Here is a 15,011-nt window from a genome sequence, read left to right as displayed (position 1 = left end):
GCATTAAGTCTCACACTATACCTACTGAGTACAGTAGACCACCACAAAACCAAGCATTTGGATGAGAGCTATTCACCAGTTCCAGGTGAATCTTGCTGTTGCAAAGAAAATTCACCGGAGTAAAGCCCTAGAGCAGCACTTCCCAAAGACTTGTGATTAAAATGTCTGTCGGCTTCTCACAGACCATTCACCTTTCGTTAACACTATCCCCTGCTTCATGTAGGCCATAAAAAAAATCTCTCGTTGGCATCATGCACCACCTGCGATTCACAGAGAGGAGTTTAGGAACCACTACAGTTAAACATATTCTTGATTAATGAGTCACTACATCCACCCTTTCTCCTGGAGACTTTGAGACAGCAAAAATGTTTAGACATTCAGCTCATACTTAGCTTTCATTGTAATGGGTGTCCAAAAGCCTTCAGGCAACCACGTCAAATGAGTTCCTTTTCTATCCCACTGAATACAAAGGTTTGTCCACTTTTCTTTTTCCTTCCATAAAAATCTCAACTGCACGCTGACAAATTGAATTATTCCTACACCAGCACGTAGTTAGAGATACTAGCAGGCTCTCCTTGGCCTTTTAGCTACTGTATTTTGCTGCTGTTTATAAGAAAACTGATTTGAGGAAGTAATTTGAGAACTGTTTGTGGATTTTCCACACCTAATTAGTATTACTGAAACTTTTGGAAAATAGTGTTTTAGCCTCTTTGCAATAAAAAAATTGAGTTTGAATAAAGTGTGCTCATTGCTAAAGGAATGAACCAAGACAAATCAGATCTTCTGAAATGCGAGCAACACACCTGCATAAAATATGGAGCTACACTAACAAAATGAGGAAATCATACAGCCATTCATGTTGGAAAAAATGCTAGCTTATTTCTAGGAACTTCAGTGAAACATCACAAAAATAAGGTGATGAGCATCTAAAACAGTATTTCCATACAAGATGCCAATACTTCAAGGCCAATGCCATTAAAAAAAACTTAAGATGAACCAGCACTTAACATCTCCAGATCTTCCTGTGGCTTGGTTGCCCAGAGAAGTTGTGGATACCCCATCCCTGGAGGTGTTCAAGGCCAGGTTGGATGGCGCTTTGGTCAACCTGATCTAGTGGGTGGTGTCCCTGCCTAAGGCAGGGGGGTTGGAACTGGATGATCTTTGAGGTCCCTTCCAACCCAAGCCATTTTGTGATTAAGTTCAGTCAAAATAGGCCAGAGTACAAACAAGAATACTCAAATATAACTGGGGTCTAGCTAAAGCCTGTCGGTGTTGGGAGAGGCGGCACAGGAGAGGAAGACGAGTGACAAAGCACAATAGTCACTGCAGTTCAGATTCCACTGGTCTCAGTCCTTCCAACTGAGCCGAACAGATACTATTTTCACAATTACTACATACCACTATTTAGGTGGTTGAAATCCTACACCACTGCAGTTCATTGCAAGAGATCTCCAGACTAATTCTCCTAGGGAACACAGTAATATTTTTGGAGAGATAAGCCAGAGCTACGAAACCTAGATTTACATCAAGTTCATAATTATTTGGATGAGAGAACAGGTAGAATGCAGTGGTCAGAAATAGACATGAAACGTTCAGCCTCACCTAGCTCCCCTCAAGTTCTCTCCATTGCTCACAGTCAGCTTTCACTGAAGCCAAAATCCATCCGTTTCTTGCTAGGACATCCAGTAAGAACCTGGGCACCATACTGAGCACCTGAAATGCCTTAAAACAACATCTAGCAAAAAATAGAAAGGTTATCAGCTAGATGAAAGCAGCACTTGCAGCAAATTTTAATTATACAAAATATTTATCCTAGGACTATTGTTTTTGCTCTTCAGGACAAACACCATTTTCGTAGCTCCACACCATTCCCTTTCTGTATGCTCTTCACACAAAGAGCGCGTTATCTTACTTTATGGTCCGCACAGTTGCATTTTGTGGAACTATGCGACCAAACTAAAGGTAACTGGAAATCTCATTGCAAAACCCAGCTCTGATCACAGACCTCATGGTCAGTAAAATAATACAGGGATACAAGCATGTAATCCTACCAAGGGTTTAATTGCTGGATTTCCTACTCCTTCAGGTAGGGCCATTGCTTTCCTGCACACGCTTGAACCCAGATGATAGCATCCCAGATTACAGGCTCCAGGAACGTCTTCTGGATTCCACACATTTCCTTTCAAAAACAAAATGAGACCCAAGATGCACCTCAAACACTCACAAGACAGACAAGAGATTGACATGATAACGCTTAGGAAGTTTTCTTCAAAACTTCCACTAGCAGCTGGTGGTCTCTGCCCTGAAGACCTAATACCTACTTACACTCAGATTAAAAGCAGGGGTGTATGGTGTTTACCACAACTAGTTTAGACATACTTGCAAGCAAAAGACAGTAAGGAGCCAGGGCTGAAACTCAGAATAAGAGGACCAAAATCTATAAACCGAGATTTCTGTAGAGACGTGAATTCAGTCTCAATTCTTGAAATGCCTATTTTTAGTGGATTATTTGGGTGTAAATAAGTTTAAAAAAATACAATTTTTTGATGTATTTTTAATCAATTTTCCCAGTTTAACTTTGAGTATCTAGTGTTCTGGAGAAAAACAAGCTATCAAAATTTATATTCTTAAGAGTTTATACTTAAGAATGCGGAAACCTGGAAGGGAGACCAGAGGGAACATAAACCTTTTCAAAGTTTCTGTAGGAGAATTTAATGTTTTTCAATTTGTTCTATTCCTTTGTTAAGGGGCATTACAGCTAGTAATAACGTAAAGAACAGTATGTATTCTGCCTTAAGTAAAAAGGGAAGGTCAAAAAATTGAGAGTATAATTAACTAAAAACTTCTCCTGTAGTTTAGCACACCACATTCATGTCATAGCTTACACATACAGGAACTTAGTCTTCAAAAACAATAGAAAATCTGCTCGGTAGTGAAAATATAATTTTATTTTTAACAATAGCTGCCAGCAGTATACTGGTATATCTGTAAAAGACGTTCAAGAGAGTGAAAGACATAAGCAAACTACAATAAATTGTATCAACTCTTCAAGTATTTCTGCAAACAATGCTTCAATTCTTGATATCTTGTCTTGGGAGTCTCTATATCCTATTCTGCTCCACTCTTCTCCCATCCTCACACCTCCTCCCTCCTCCCTCCAGAAACAAAATGTAATAGTGGCACAGGTTCTGAGGCAGATTAAATATTTTTCACTTGGGATAAAGCTTTCTTCTGAAGATATTAATTGGATGTGTTCAGATAGTATTCTGAGTGGCAAAGAGTAAAAAATAAGTTGACTGTACTTAGCCACTTTTTGTTCTACATTAAGATAGGCATCAGTGGGTTTGGCTCAGGCATCTTCAACTTATTCATGTCTGTATTCCTTTGATATGAAATGCTAATTTGCTACTTTAGCATAAAAACTTGATTATATCTTTCTTCTTATCATGGAACTGCACGCAACTCTCAATCAGTTTAGACATGCCCATTGCGGAAAAAACACCAATTTTATGGGAAAATTCAAGCGTACAAGCTACATGGCTGTGACTGTCAATGAGGGACGTTTACACAGACCAGCAGTGAACAGTAGATGGATAGGAAAGTTTTGGAGTGCATGAAAACTGTTTCAGAAGTTCGCATGCCTCTTGTTCAACAGGCAGCTGGGTACGCATAAGGAATCTCTTCAAGCAGTAAAGCTTTGTGAAGAAAAAAAAAATCATGCACATACTATAATCTGTTCTCCCACACAAAACCAGGGTGAAGATGATGGATTTTCCCTTTATGTTCAGGAAACAGAAGTCACCTGTTTTAATGGAAAATTAAGAATATTTCAGCTTGAGAATAGAGCAAGTTATTCAGCATGCTAATACACGCAACCAACTTGCAAACTGGAATGCCTACTTGAAAGGGTAACTGCTGTTTTTAAATTGTAGAAGGGGCTAGAAGCATCATTTTAAATTTAAACAGGGGGTAGATTAATTGCTGTTTGATGAAATTAAAAATGCATTTAAAGATCAGATTGTAAACAAGTTGACAGAAGTCAAGAATTTACATAGTTATGAAAGGGCTTTTTTAATTAATGTGGGGCTGGTGATTGGGGCCAGATGAAAGTGCTCTACCCACACCAGACGCTAAGGCTTTTACACACCACCCTAGCTATACTGTGCTGCTCCGAAAAGATCACCTACAAAGGTGAAAGCAGCTCACCCTCCATTAGATTCCTGGACTCTGCTGAAGCCAGCAAGAGGCTGGCCAGCTTCTGCCACAACACAACAAAGCTGTGCAATAGGAAGCCAGAAAGTAACCAATTCCTTTCACGTTGGACAGTTAACAGCTATCATATGGTAATCGCCTTAGAAATTACTAACCTGGCCCTCATTTGAATTACACCTATAAGGGAAAGGCTCTAACACTCAACACTGCATTGTACTGAGATAAAAAACACATTACTTACAGCAAGAGCTTCAACTTTGTTTACAAGCTTTCAGACATAATCATTAAAATATTTAATGCTGAATATAATGTATTACAAGTGTTTGAAGATTGCCTAAAAAGTAAAGAGAGTATATTATCTACACAAGACAACATGTCTGGTGTTTCAACAAGTATTTGTGTGCATTGATATGCAGGCAGCACACACGCTAGAAAACTGCATGAAAGCATTTTCATGTTCATATGCACAGAGTTGCCTGGTGTATTGAAGCGTGCACACGACGGCTAATTTGCTTTCATAAAGAGCAAGGCCTGATTACTACAACCTCAGACAGCTAAGGGCCGTCATGATATAGGTTTTAAAGCAGGGTTAAAAATTTAACAAAACTATGCCCACAATTACATTGCTTCCTATACTGTTTTTAAAGGTTAACTACAGGATGGCAAGGAGCACCAAAATAATGAAGGCTTTTTTTTCCTTTTTTTTTTTTTAAACTGTGTGTCATTAAAAATGTTTTTCTCTAACAAAAGAGGATGTCATTCCTTTTTCTAGATGCCACGTATCAAAGACTGAACCCCTACGAAGGATTATTATGGCTGAGAAACTTTATTCAGGATGAGAACGTGACGTTAGAATACAGTAATTATTAAAAGGCTACAATTAATTCTTCCTAACCAGGTCACCCTGCAGAACTTACTTTCTGTGCCTCAACACTCCTGTAGTAAGTTATAATAGGGTCTACGTGTATCTATGGTTGTCTTAGAAAGACATGTAACAGGATTGCTAATTGCCTTTATATTGCAATTCTAGTTCTAGGAAGGCAAGACAAGGCACCACAAGCCATGTATACAAATACAGATCTTTTACTCTACTTTTTCTATGTCAAGCTAACATCATGGGTATATAAAGTAGCAAAAGCAGGATGCTTAGAAAAGTCAGGCTGGTTTTCATAAAACCAGTGCTTACCAAAAAAAATTAGTGTATAAAAGTGTTTATGTGAGCATTTTTATGTTATTGCAGAATGTTAAATATTCCAAGAACAACCTAACAGGAATAGCACTTTCCAGCTTCTAAAATCAGTTAAATATAAAAGTATCTTCACAAAAAAAATAGGTATATAAGTCTAGCTTTCTTTGGAGTTGTTTATGATGGCCTTTTAAAAAATAACCTAGCAATTTATTTCATGCATCAAAATCTTTAATCTTAAACAAGAAAACTATTCACCTGGTTTAGAAATATTTGAAAATTGTTTTAAAAAAATGCAGTGCTATTCCTCAGTGTTGCTGTAAAAAGATTATGTATAGTAGTGCAATGATTACGATTACGCAAAGTTGCAATCCAGGTGCACAGACAAGCAATCAGGATAAATTCAATGTACAGACTTGTTTTCACGCACCATTTCTTTACAAGAGAAATTAATAAGTTTCCTTTAAAAAAAAAAAAAGGAATACTATAATTTAAGGCAAATGTTATCTTTAAAGGTCACTTTAGCTTTCTTCAGGAAAAAAATAGCTTAAGAAAGTTCCCAGAAAGACTCCAACTTTAACGGCTATCAGTGTTCAGTTTTATATCACTAATCATTGCACTGCTATTCACCATATACAGTAGCTATCTATCAACTATGACACTAATGTTTACATGTTTTGTTTACGACAGCAAAGATTTTTAAGTAAATATCACCGGAAAGACCTATACAAAATAAAGGCTCTTAACTACCAAAAAGAAAGCCACTTGCAATTTTTAAGGTGAACAGATGGCAAGCATCCAATTTTTTTGGTTTCATGATGTTAAAGGGCATCCTGACAGTTATTTGCTGCAACTCAGAACTTGGGGCAAGTGTAAGCTGATGATTTTTTTTTTTCTTAATCTCAAACTCTTGAAGACATAACTAAATGCTAGCTCTGAACTGTGAGCTTCTTCTGGCAATAGTGCACAAGCCTAGATTCAAACTTCCTGATGTTTGAGGTCATTCAAATCCAAGTTTCACATTTGAGTCCACTCTCAACCATCACTGTGATTTCAAATCCAAGAGAAATGTGTGTGTTGTTTTTTTTTTTTTTTTTTTAAAAAAAGCCAAATATTCCGCAAATGGCTTTTCTGGGTAAGTTCCCTTCTATATGCAAAGAGGATAGATGAACAGGTACAGTTCAATGTGTTGTAGATATGACAACTGTGTATAAATCTTCTGGAAAAGCAATAAATTCCAAAATACATAAATATTCCTGGTACCATATAGCAAGACAGTATCCTAGACCAATTCATAGACAGGGACCAAATGATTGCAAGGAAAAGTAGCAGGGGCAAGGTAACTCTTCATATTAAAGAATCTAGAGTTGTCCCAGTGCAACATTAACATAACTGCGTTAATGATACTCAGACTTGCTATGAAAAGAGGTAAGGAAAAACAAGGCTATAATTAAGCCTGCAAACTTTAGGTAATTACTGTACCTGGTCTATCCACCATTAACTTTGAATAACTGCAAGTTCATGCAAAAAATTGCTATCTTATATGAAAAGAGCAGTCTGTTAGAAGCATTGTTACAGAATATGTAAGAAGTCATCTCTTTTGCAAGTGTTTACTTAGTGAGTCTCTTGGCTACATCACTGTAAGCTATTTCAATTTCTTTGTCTCCAGGACAGGTATTGGTGAATTCATCCCTGCTATAAGCATTTGTCAGGTATCTCCAAATCCCTGTCATTTCCTTGGGAATCTCGAAGTTGCGATATTTTTTGGCCACCACCTAGAACAAAAGAAAATAATAAATGTATATATTTCAGCATAAACAACTTTTTCATCCCTCGTCACTCTCTTGCTGTGTTACCCTTCCAACATGCTCAGAGTCACTTCTCGATTCTGTAGAACCTGCCCCTCCGGGATATGCCTGGACCTGGCAGCATACTGCCTCATGTAGTCTTTAATTCTGTCCTCGCCAAAGTAAATACTTCCGTATCCAGGCAAAAGCTTAATCTGTGGCTCCATCTGCAGTACAAAACTGACAAAGATCACTGGAGTGAGTGAAAAGAAACCAACCCATGACTACACAGGCACATCTTCACTCCTGTAGTTATCCTGTGCTACTTCCTCCTTTCTAGACCTCTGACCTGCCTTTTTTTTTTTTTTTCCTTTTACCTCCTGCATCGAGCTATTTACACTGTTACTGTTAGAGCAGTTTTCTCTACCTGTAAAAGAGGACATCACTTCAACATTACCTGGTCACACGAAGTTCAATTTCCTTCTTCTACCTCATTCATTTACGTATTCCAACTTCCTCCTGTGACCATATTGGTCAGTGCAGTAAAATGGGATTTAGCTTGTCCCACTGTATCATCTACTACCTGAGTTGTCTATTGGTTCACACCTTCATAGAATTCAGCTGCTCTGCCCCTAAAGCTTTTGTGAACAGTACCTTCATGTACTGTTAATATTGCAGTTAAATTTACATGGGAGCATGGTTGAAATGAGTTGGTCTCCAGAATGTCATACACTATAAGCATTTTTTTCCTTAATTGTCATGTAACTACATACAAGTCATTTACCTTGACAATGTGTAGTTTGGGTAGCAGGTTGCAGTCTGCTAGTGTCATCTCATTGCCATCCAAAAACTTGCGAGTAGAAATTGTAATATCTTCCATGCTATTTTCATCTATTTCATCAGGAAGAGGAGAGTTCAGATACTCATCCAATTTCTGGAGGGTTTTCAAGAGACCACGTTCTAAGGCTGTTGAGGGAGGAATTGCTTTAAGAACAAAAAGCCAAACCACAGCAAGCAAATTTCAAAGCAAATCAACATTTAGGATATTGATACTCGTACCAGACCTGAAATACAAAATCCACATCACTGTGCTACCCAGAAGAGATTATACAATGAAGGATTTCTAATCCTTGCACAATTTTGGTGACAACACCTCTGCTGGAACTGCAATTGCAGTCACTTGTAACGCTAGTAGCAACGAAACAGAACTAGAATCTCTTAAATATCACATTGATACAGGTTATCTCAAAGTTAGTTTATATACAAGCTTGCACTAATTTGTAACACTGTAAGACTATTCACAAATGTTTATTTTTGGATTAAAAAGTGGCTCATGTCAGTTTCTTAAAACTCTTCCTAACTGGCTTAAATTCTAATTAGAATTAAGTTAAGCTACCTAATCTATTTAATGTCACATGCTCAGCTAAGAGGCACGACTAAGCATGCAGACTACCTAGGTTTTTGAAACACAGCAGCAGAGGGCAGCATAACCCATAAAAACAAAAAATATTTCTCATTAAGAATGTTTGCAAATATTTTGGAGCTCTCTGACTGAAATACAGCAGAAAGGCATTCTGATTCCCTGAATGAAGTTTTCCCTCAAACTACATTGACCAGAAGAGACTTGTACTGAATGACTTAAAGTCCTAATTGAACATTCTTTATCTTTTATTAACCTCACACCTTCCATCTACTATGTTCTCTCCACACAGAAGTGTCTTAATTCTTTACAGAAACTGACATGAACTAAGCTCAATTCATCAGTGTGAACAGGAGCACTCAGTCACAGAAAGGTCAAATATCAAGCGTGCAGTAAGACCTCATCAACTGGACTGTAACTCTGTCACTGAGGCATGGTACAAACTCTGCATGGAATTCGGTTCTGGATGTTAAAATCATTACTACTTAGTTCAAGACTTTTGAATGGCTGCTGCAGAGAGAAATTTCAATGTTAGGGACATGTACAACACATGCACACCCTACTAAAATATCCTGTTTATAAGAAGAGTAAGTGGACAGAATGGTTCTTTTTAAAAGAAGCTTCAAGAGACTTGAAGGGGTGCAAGAATGGAGTGATGTCCTTCTCTTCAACCAATCTCCTCTGCCATACATAGAAGGACATGCTTAGTATAAGAATCTAAGCAGAGACACAAGGCACGCAAAGAGCTTTAAAGTTCTTCATGTTTCCATCCTTTCCCCCAGTCTTACTGGGAAATAAACTATTTGATCTTGAAGAGTGAGACACTTCACATAGCTCTGAACAACACAGGAATATACAGTAATGCAAGTACGGCTATCAGCCCCCCAGTGACGTACCTTCATTAGCCTCTGGTCTAGAATTTTTTATAAATGCAGAAAATTTGGCAAATATATCCATTCCAGCCGTGTTTGATTCTGGATGCTTTGGAGAAAGTTTTAGGTACCTAAGAAGTAAAAAGAAGTAGATCTACAGCACATTCAGCAGAATGACGATCAACATATATTAACTAGCATGAAATTACATTTTTTTTAAAAAAAGATTCTATATCACATACATTTACCGATTTATCCATTTTCAGATTTATGTGGAGAACTTGCTTCTTATGTGTATTATCACACACTTCTATTTAAGTTCAAGATTTTTAAATCCAACTTATCAGAGGAAAACCAAAGCACGTTTCTGCCTTCTGGTTCAGACATTTGCTTTAAGCGCAGTGTTTGAAACAGACCATAGCAACAAGAACAAGCTCCTTTATTCTAGCATAGCTGTGTTGCCAACAGGGCAGATCAAACAGGTACAAAATGAAATATACTCTTGCCCATTTTCTGTTCGCAGGAGATTTTTTTTTTTTCCAAGTTAATATCAGTTGTCCCAGAAAACGCCAAACCTTTCAACAAAAAGTAGTCTTGCAAGCTTTAAAGACAGAACAGTTCATCCTGCTAAAGACGGTGTCTGCATTTTGCCAATGTCTCCCAGTTGAAGTAGAAGAAAGCAAACAGTTTAGAGAAACCTCAAACACATTTCCCATGTTTGTGCTGTTTTACTTAATTATCTCAAGAAGCATTCAGTATTTTCAACTACACTTTCCAGATAGTAAATACTCTATCTCCAGGTTTCATCATTATGCCCAATATGAAAGAATTTTTAGAAAAGTATTTCCAATTTGCTTTTAGCAATCATTTCTGTACAATTACAAACTGTTGATCTGCTTATAAAAAGCTGGAAAGAATAATGAAAACAATAGTATTAAGTACAAAGTTTCGCTGATATTCCTGGTGAGAACAAGAAAATGACAAGTTCTTAGAAGCTTAAATAACATCTTACTTCTAGAAGAATGACTTCCCATACAAGCCTCCAAAAGGAGGCGACATCTTAAAAATCAGTTTCTACTATGGTTCATTACTAAGTCAGGGCTAAGTTTTGTATAACAGGCTCATCTTAATTTACATTATTTGGACACATCATCAGAATGGCCTGCCATAGTCATCAAAAGGAAATGTCATTTAGTCTGAAAAAATTCACGTAACAGGAAGGGTGACAGGACTAAGAAAGGACAATTTTAAAATAAGTAAACATCTTTTAATATAAAGGATGGAAGAGCTGGAGGGAGGAAAGGTATGACAAACAAGAATTCCAAGCTATTACCGAAGTCTAAGCTGCAGTTTACTGATGCTGAAGAACTTATTAACTAGTGCAGAAAATCCCTCTGAGAACACTCCATCTAATCTAAGGTGAGAAATCATCATTTTAAAACTTACTTTGGTGGAGCCAAAACTTCTTCCAGGAACTCTTCAATTTTATTCACATCTGTTTTCACCTCACCGTTATAAGTTATAAAGGGTGGATGAGTGCCTGGAGCCAAATTTTGAAGGTCTGCTGGTTTTCTAGGGTGAAATACAAATACAAAAGTAAGCTTGGGACACTCATTACCCTATCTTTCAAAGATATGATCTCAAAAGCAGTGTGTGAGGTTTTCCAGTTCTTGGCAGTTCAGAAAATATATCACCAGTTTTCTTTTAAAAAAGAAGTTTAAAACTTAATTAATATTTTGAATATTTTCTTTACCAATTAAAGTGCTTAAAAAACTACTGCTTTCTCCTACCTTCTGGTTACCTACTTTTCCTCAAGTCAATTGTATAATGTTGAATAGTGTGGCTGGAATTAGGTGATATGTACTATTACCACCCCCCAATACATACACGCTCCCTCCTTCCCAACGTACGCAGTACAGAGTATAGAGTGTAATCTGCTATCAGTGATAATCCTCCCCCATTACACATGGCTTCTCTGGAAATAAGCAATGCAGAAAGAGCACTACGTATAAGCCATCTACTTGCACCCACTCTCCAACTCTAGACAAGGTGACGTGCTTAAGCATCATGTTTAAAAATGACACCTGCAGCTTCCTCCAGTGGAAAAAAAAATTACAAATAATATCGGCACACTTAGAGAAGGGGAGGAGAATCTATGACATTACCATAACAAGACCCAAGAGAAACACAGAATCACGCTTAAAATACTTAGACATTTCCATGCAAGACAGTTTTGGTGATACCTCTTGCTATTGGAAGACCAACTCCATCTCCTTTTATACCAATTCTTACCAAGCTAAGCCAGTCATATGCAAGTTGCTCTTCTCTCCTCTAGTGGGCCTTGATGTTGTAGTGACGAGTGACAGGCATTAATTTAGGGGTCTGTATGTCAGCTGCACATACACACCTAACTACTCATTCCCCCCTAAATGCCTAACTTACTCTTTAATGTAAAGCTCTCACATATGTCTTAGTAGCAGTTTTACATGCAAAGCTGGAGTCAATTCCGTAATGTGATGTGGATTCGTTAGAAGCTGTAGAATCCAAAACAGACTAAAAAACTGCACTTTTTCTCCCGGTAAGCCATTATGTTATTGGTTAGTCCCATGATAACTGCAGCAGTCTCAGTGTAGGCAGAAATAAAATTACAGTACCGCTTGGCACGACAGCAGCAGCACCTCCCTCCAAATGAAGCTACTGACTACAGCTCAGAAGACTATCAGAAGAACAAATACTGAATGCTTGAAGAACCTTTTCACATTTTAAAGGGCAGCATGCAATTCCTAGCCCCTCAGACCACCCCTGTGTCCTAATATCTGACAGTGGAGGCACCAGGGTGCACCTACATTTCTGGCAAGTTAACCAGAGCACCCGCTAGAGGACGACTACCACCTCTTGGCAATGTGCTGGACAAGGAACAACAAACAATACCCAAACCCAGCAGAAAGTTTGCCAAGACAAAGTTACCCCTTCGTTACTATTTGAAGGAATCTAAGCTAGAGCATCACCCTTGACCTGAGTCTGTGCTTTGCACAGTGCGGCCGTGACTCCGGAGCTGGACCTGCTGTGTACTGGAAAGCCTCCTGACCACACAGGGCAGGGAAACCAGCCCCGCCACACAGCCACGGCCAGCCAGGTCGGCACGGGAAGGCATCTTCCAGGGGCAGCACTCGAACTGTCCACACACACAGGTACAAGTCTGTCCTGTGGAAACCTAGCTTCTAAGTTCTTACAAGAAGAAGATCCCCTGCCAGGACTTCGTGTCCTGCCCACTGCCGAACCTTCGAAGCAGGGGAAACAGCAATAGCATATAGTGCCAAACGGCACTTAGGACAGCTATGAGCACTTGGCTGAACATGTAAAACCTGATTGAGAAAATGGATTTTCATACTTAAGAAAATTAACTTCCCTGCTTTTAGCCAGGTGACAGAAGTCAGATGTCAATACAAGAATTTAACCATTTTCAATCAATTGTTAAGCTTCCAAGAAGTTACTTCTCACTATGAGTTGTCATTGCCCTCTTACTGTTAGGATTTAAAGTCTGTCACAGGCTAATGCTTCAACCTTAGCTTAACACTTCATTTAAATACAGCTTTGTAACCCACAACAATTATAGGAAGTCATTGTGGCTCACTTCCAATTTTGCATCTTACCTAGATAACATTCCTCAAAAGGAACGTAACTTTAAAAACTAACACAGGCAAGACCTCCAGATTTGCACTAATACTATCAAAGGAAAGATTTAATTTCAGAAGCAGACTAGTCTAATGAACTAAACAAAGAAGTTTTCCGGAGAATCAGAGTGCATCTCAAGGATACCAGAACATTTCATTGACCCCCCCCCCCCCGCCACTCCAGTCACACCATCTGCATCTTTCAAAGACAGCAGAGATTAACATACCGCAGCCAAAGCCTAGACATTAATACTGGCTTTGACTTCCAGTTTGCTGCTCTTGCCAGTAGACATTAAACAAACCCTGGCTTACCACATACAAGCCACAGCTTCTCGAGCACCGTAAGTACACAGGAATATCCTTAAAAGGTTGTGAACACAACTTCCCTTAACAAAGAACAGCATTAAAAATATATAGTGAAGTTTATTTCAGATACGAAATTGAGCAGTTTAAAGCAATTCCAGGATAGTTAGTACCTGCCCTAAAGTTTGCTGAGGTATTTGGAGGTAGGACCACATACTTAAATATCTGCCTATCACTAGCTTATTAAATGGGCAAACTCTTTAACATCAGAGCTCAGCTACAGAATAGCTATAAACATCTTGTGGCTTTCCAAAAGCCAGAATAACAATCAGTGTTTCAGTAATTTCTTGAGGATCAGGCAAAGACCATCCCCCAAATGTAATATGCTCTACTGTGATGTGTAAGTTAGACAAGTACTGAAACGAGTGCCTGAAGAGTTAACTTGGCAAAAAAAAAAAGAAAAAAAAACAACACACAAGAAACCCATCTCCAGTTCCTAAGCAGTATTGTACACTGCTGAAGTTGCATTCACCTCTGGGCAGTCTTTAATATTTACTAATCTCTTTATTTAATCGTTGTCTGTCAACATAATTGTAAAACTACACAATCAAGATGTTTAAAATAGGATTTCAAAACTTCTGAATGCAACCCGGCCCTGAATGTTATGACAAGCCCAACAACGTCCTGTGACTGGTTTACGTACTGTAACTGCTCTAGTCACCAGAACAAGTCAGATCTCTGAGCACTGAAACGCTGCTTCTGCGAAGGGAAAGAATAAAGTCTCTGTCTGGCTGAACAGAAGCAAGAAATGCATTATTTCTTTGAAAGAGCTGTGCTTCCCTCTTCATTTGCCTATGTGCATATTTTGTCCTAAAAGTAGAGCTGAGGACTGCAAAACTCTTGTTAGCACAGTGTGATGCTCAGTGCAAGCATGGAAGGGAAAAATACATGCCATAAAATCAATCAAAACAGACTCATTTTTTCCTGTGTCCCGAAGTATTAACTTGTGAACTTTTGTATCCACCCCTGACCTTTTAAGCCTCGCAAACAGAGCTTGTCTAACTGCTGAACAGAAATTACACTGAGCCTGAAACACATGCTTTGCAAGTAAACCTGTTTTCTTGGCTAGTAAAATAAATGCAAATGATAAAACGTTACTACCCAGAATCTTGAACAAGTTTGTGTCTTTCCTATAACGGGGGGGGGGGGGGGGGGGGGGGGGGGGGGGAGAAGAGAATAATTGGCTTGAACAATGAACTTGTGAAATCAGTTCCCTGTGAAATGTTAGAAGTACAAGGGCAAAAACTAGCACCTATAATCATTCTGGTAATGCTAACGGGGTAAAAATACCAGCATAAAACATTTCCACTTGAGCAGTTTGCTGAACTTCACGTTCTGCAAGCTACACTAGACTACAACTAGATATTAGACAATTCAGAACATTGTTTTGTTTGTTTGTTTTTCTTCTGAAACTTTATTCAAAGCCTACAAGGAATCAAGTTTGCATCATCAGCTATTCAAATCTGAATTAGCTTCAACGGTCCTTATTTTCCTTCA

The 15,011-nt window shown here is 38.4% G+C and overlaps 1 protein-coding gene across 2 annotated transcripts in view; it reads right to left on the bottom strand.

Moving 5' to 3' along the window:
* Positions 1-2,926: 2,926 nt before the first annotated feature.
* Positions 2,927-15,011, bottom strand: part of CLIC4 (chloride intracellular channel 4) — a 29,512-nt gene continuing 17,427 nt past the window's right edge. For both annotated transcript variants that reach the window (XM_066982787.1, XM_013184278.3), the window contains exons 3-6: positions 10,924-11,049; positions 9,502-9,608; positions 7,970-8,151; positions 2,927-7,173 (exon numbers count right to left, since the gene is read on the bottom strand). In XM_066982787.1, coding sequence (XP_066838888.1) covers positions 7,009-7,173; positions 7,970-8,151; positions 9,502-9,608; positions 10,924-11,049 — 580 coding nt within the window. In that variant the 3' untranslated portion in view covers positions 2,927-7,008. The remainder of the gene's footprint in view (positions 7,174-7,969; positions 8,152-9,501; positions 9,609-10,923; positions 11,050-15,011) is intronic.

Source organism: Anser cygnoides, chromosome 24 (genome assembly GCF_040182565.1).
Source record: "Anser cygnoides isolate HZ-2024a breed goose chromosome 24, Taihu_goose_T2T_genome, whole genome shotgun sequence".
Lineage (NCBI taxonomy): Eukaryota > Metazoa > Chordata > Aves > Anseriformes > Anatidae > Anser > Anser cygnoides.
The sequence above is the reverse complement of the archived record's forward strand: the minus strand, read 5'-3'. Positions and strand labels throughout refer to the sequence as shown.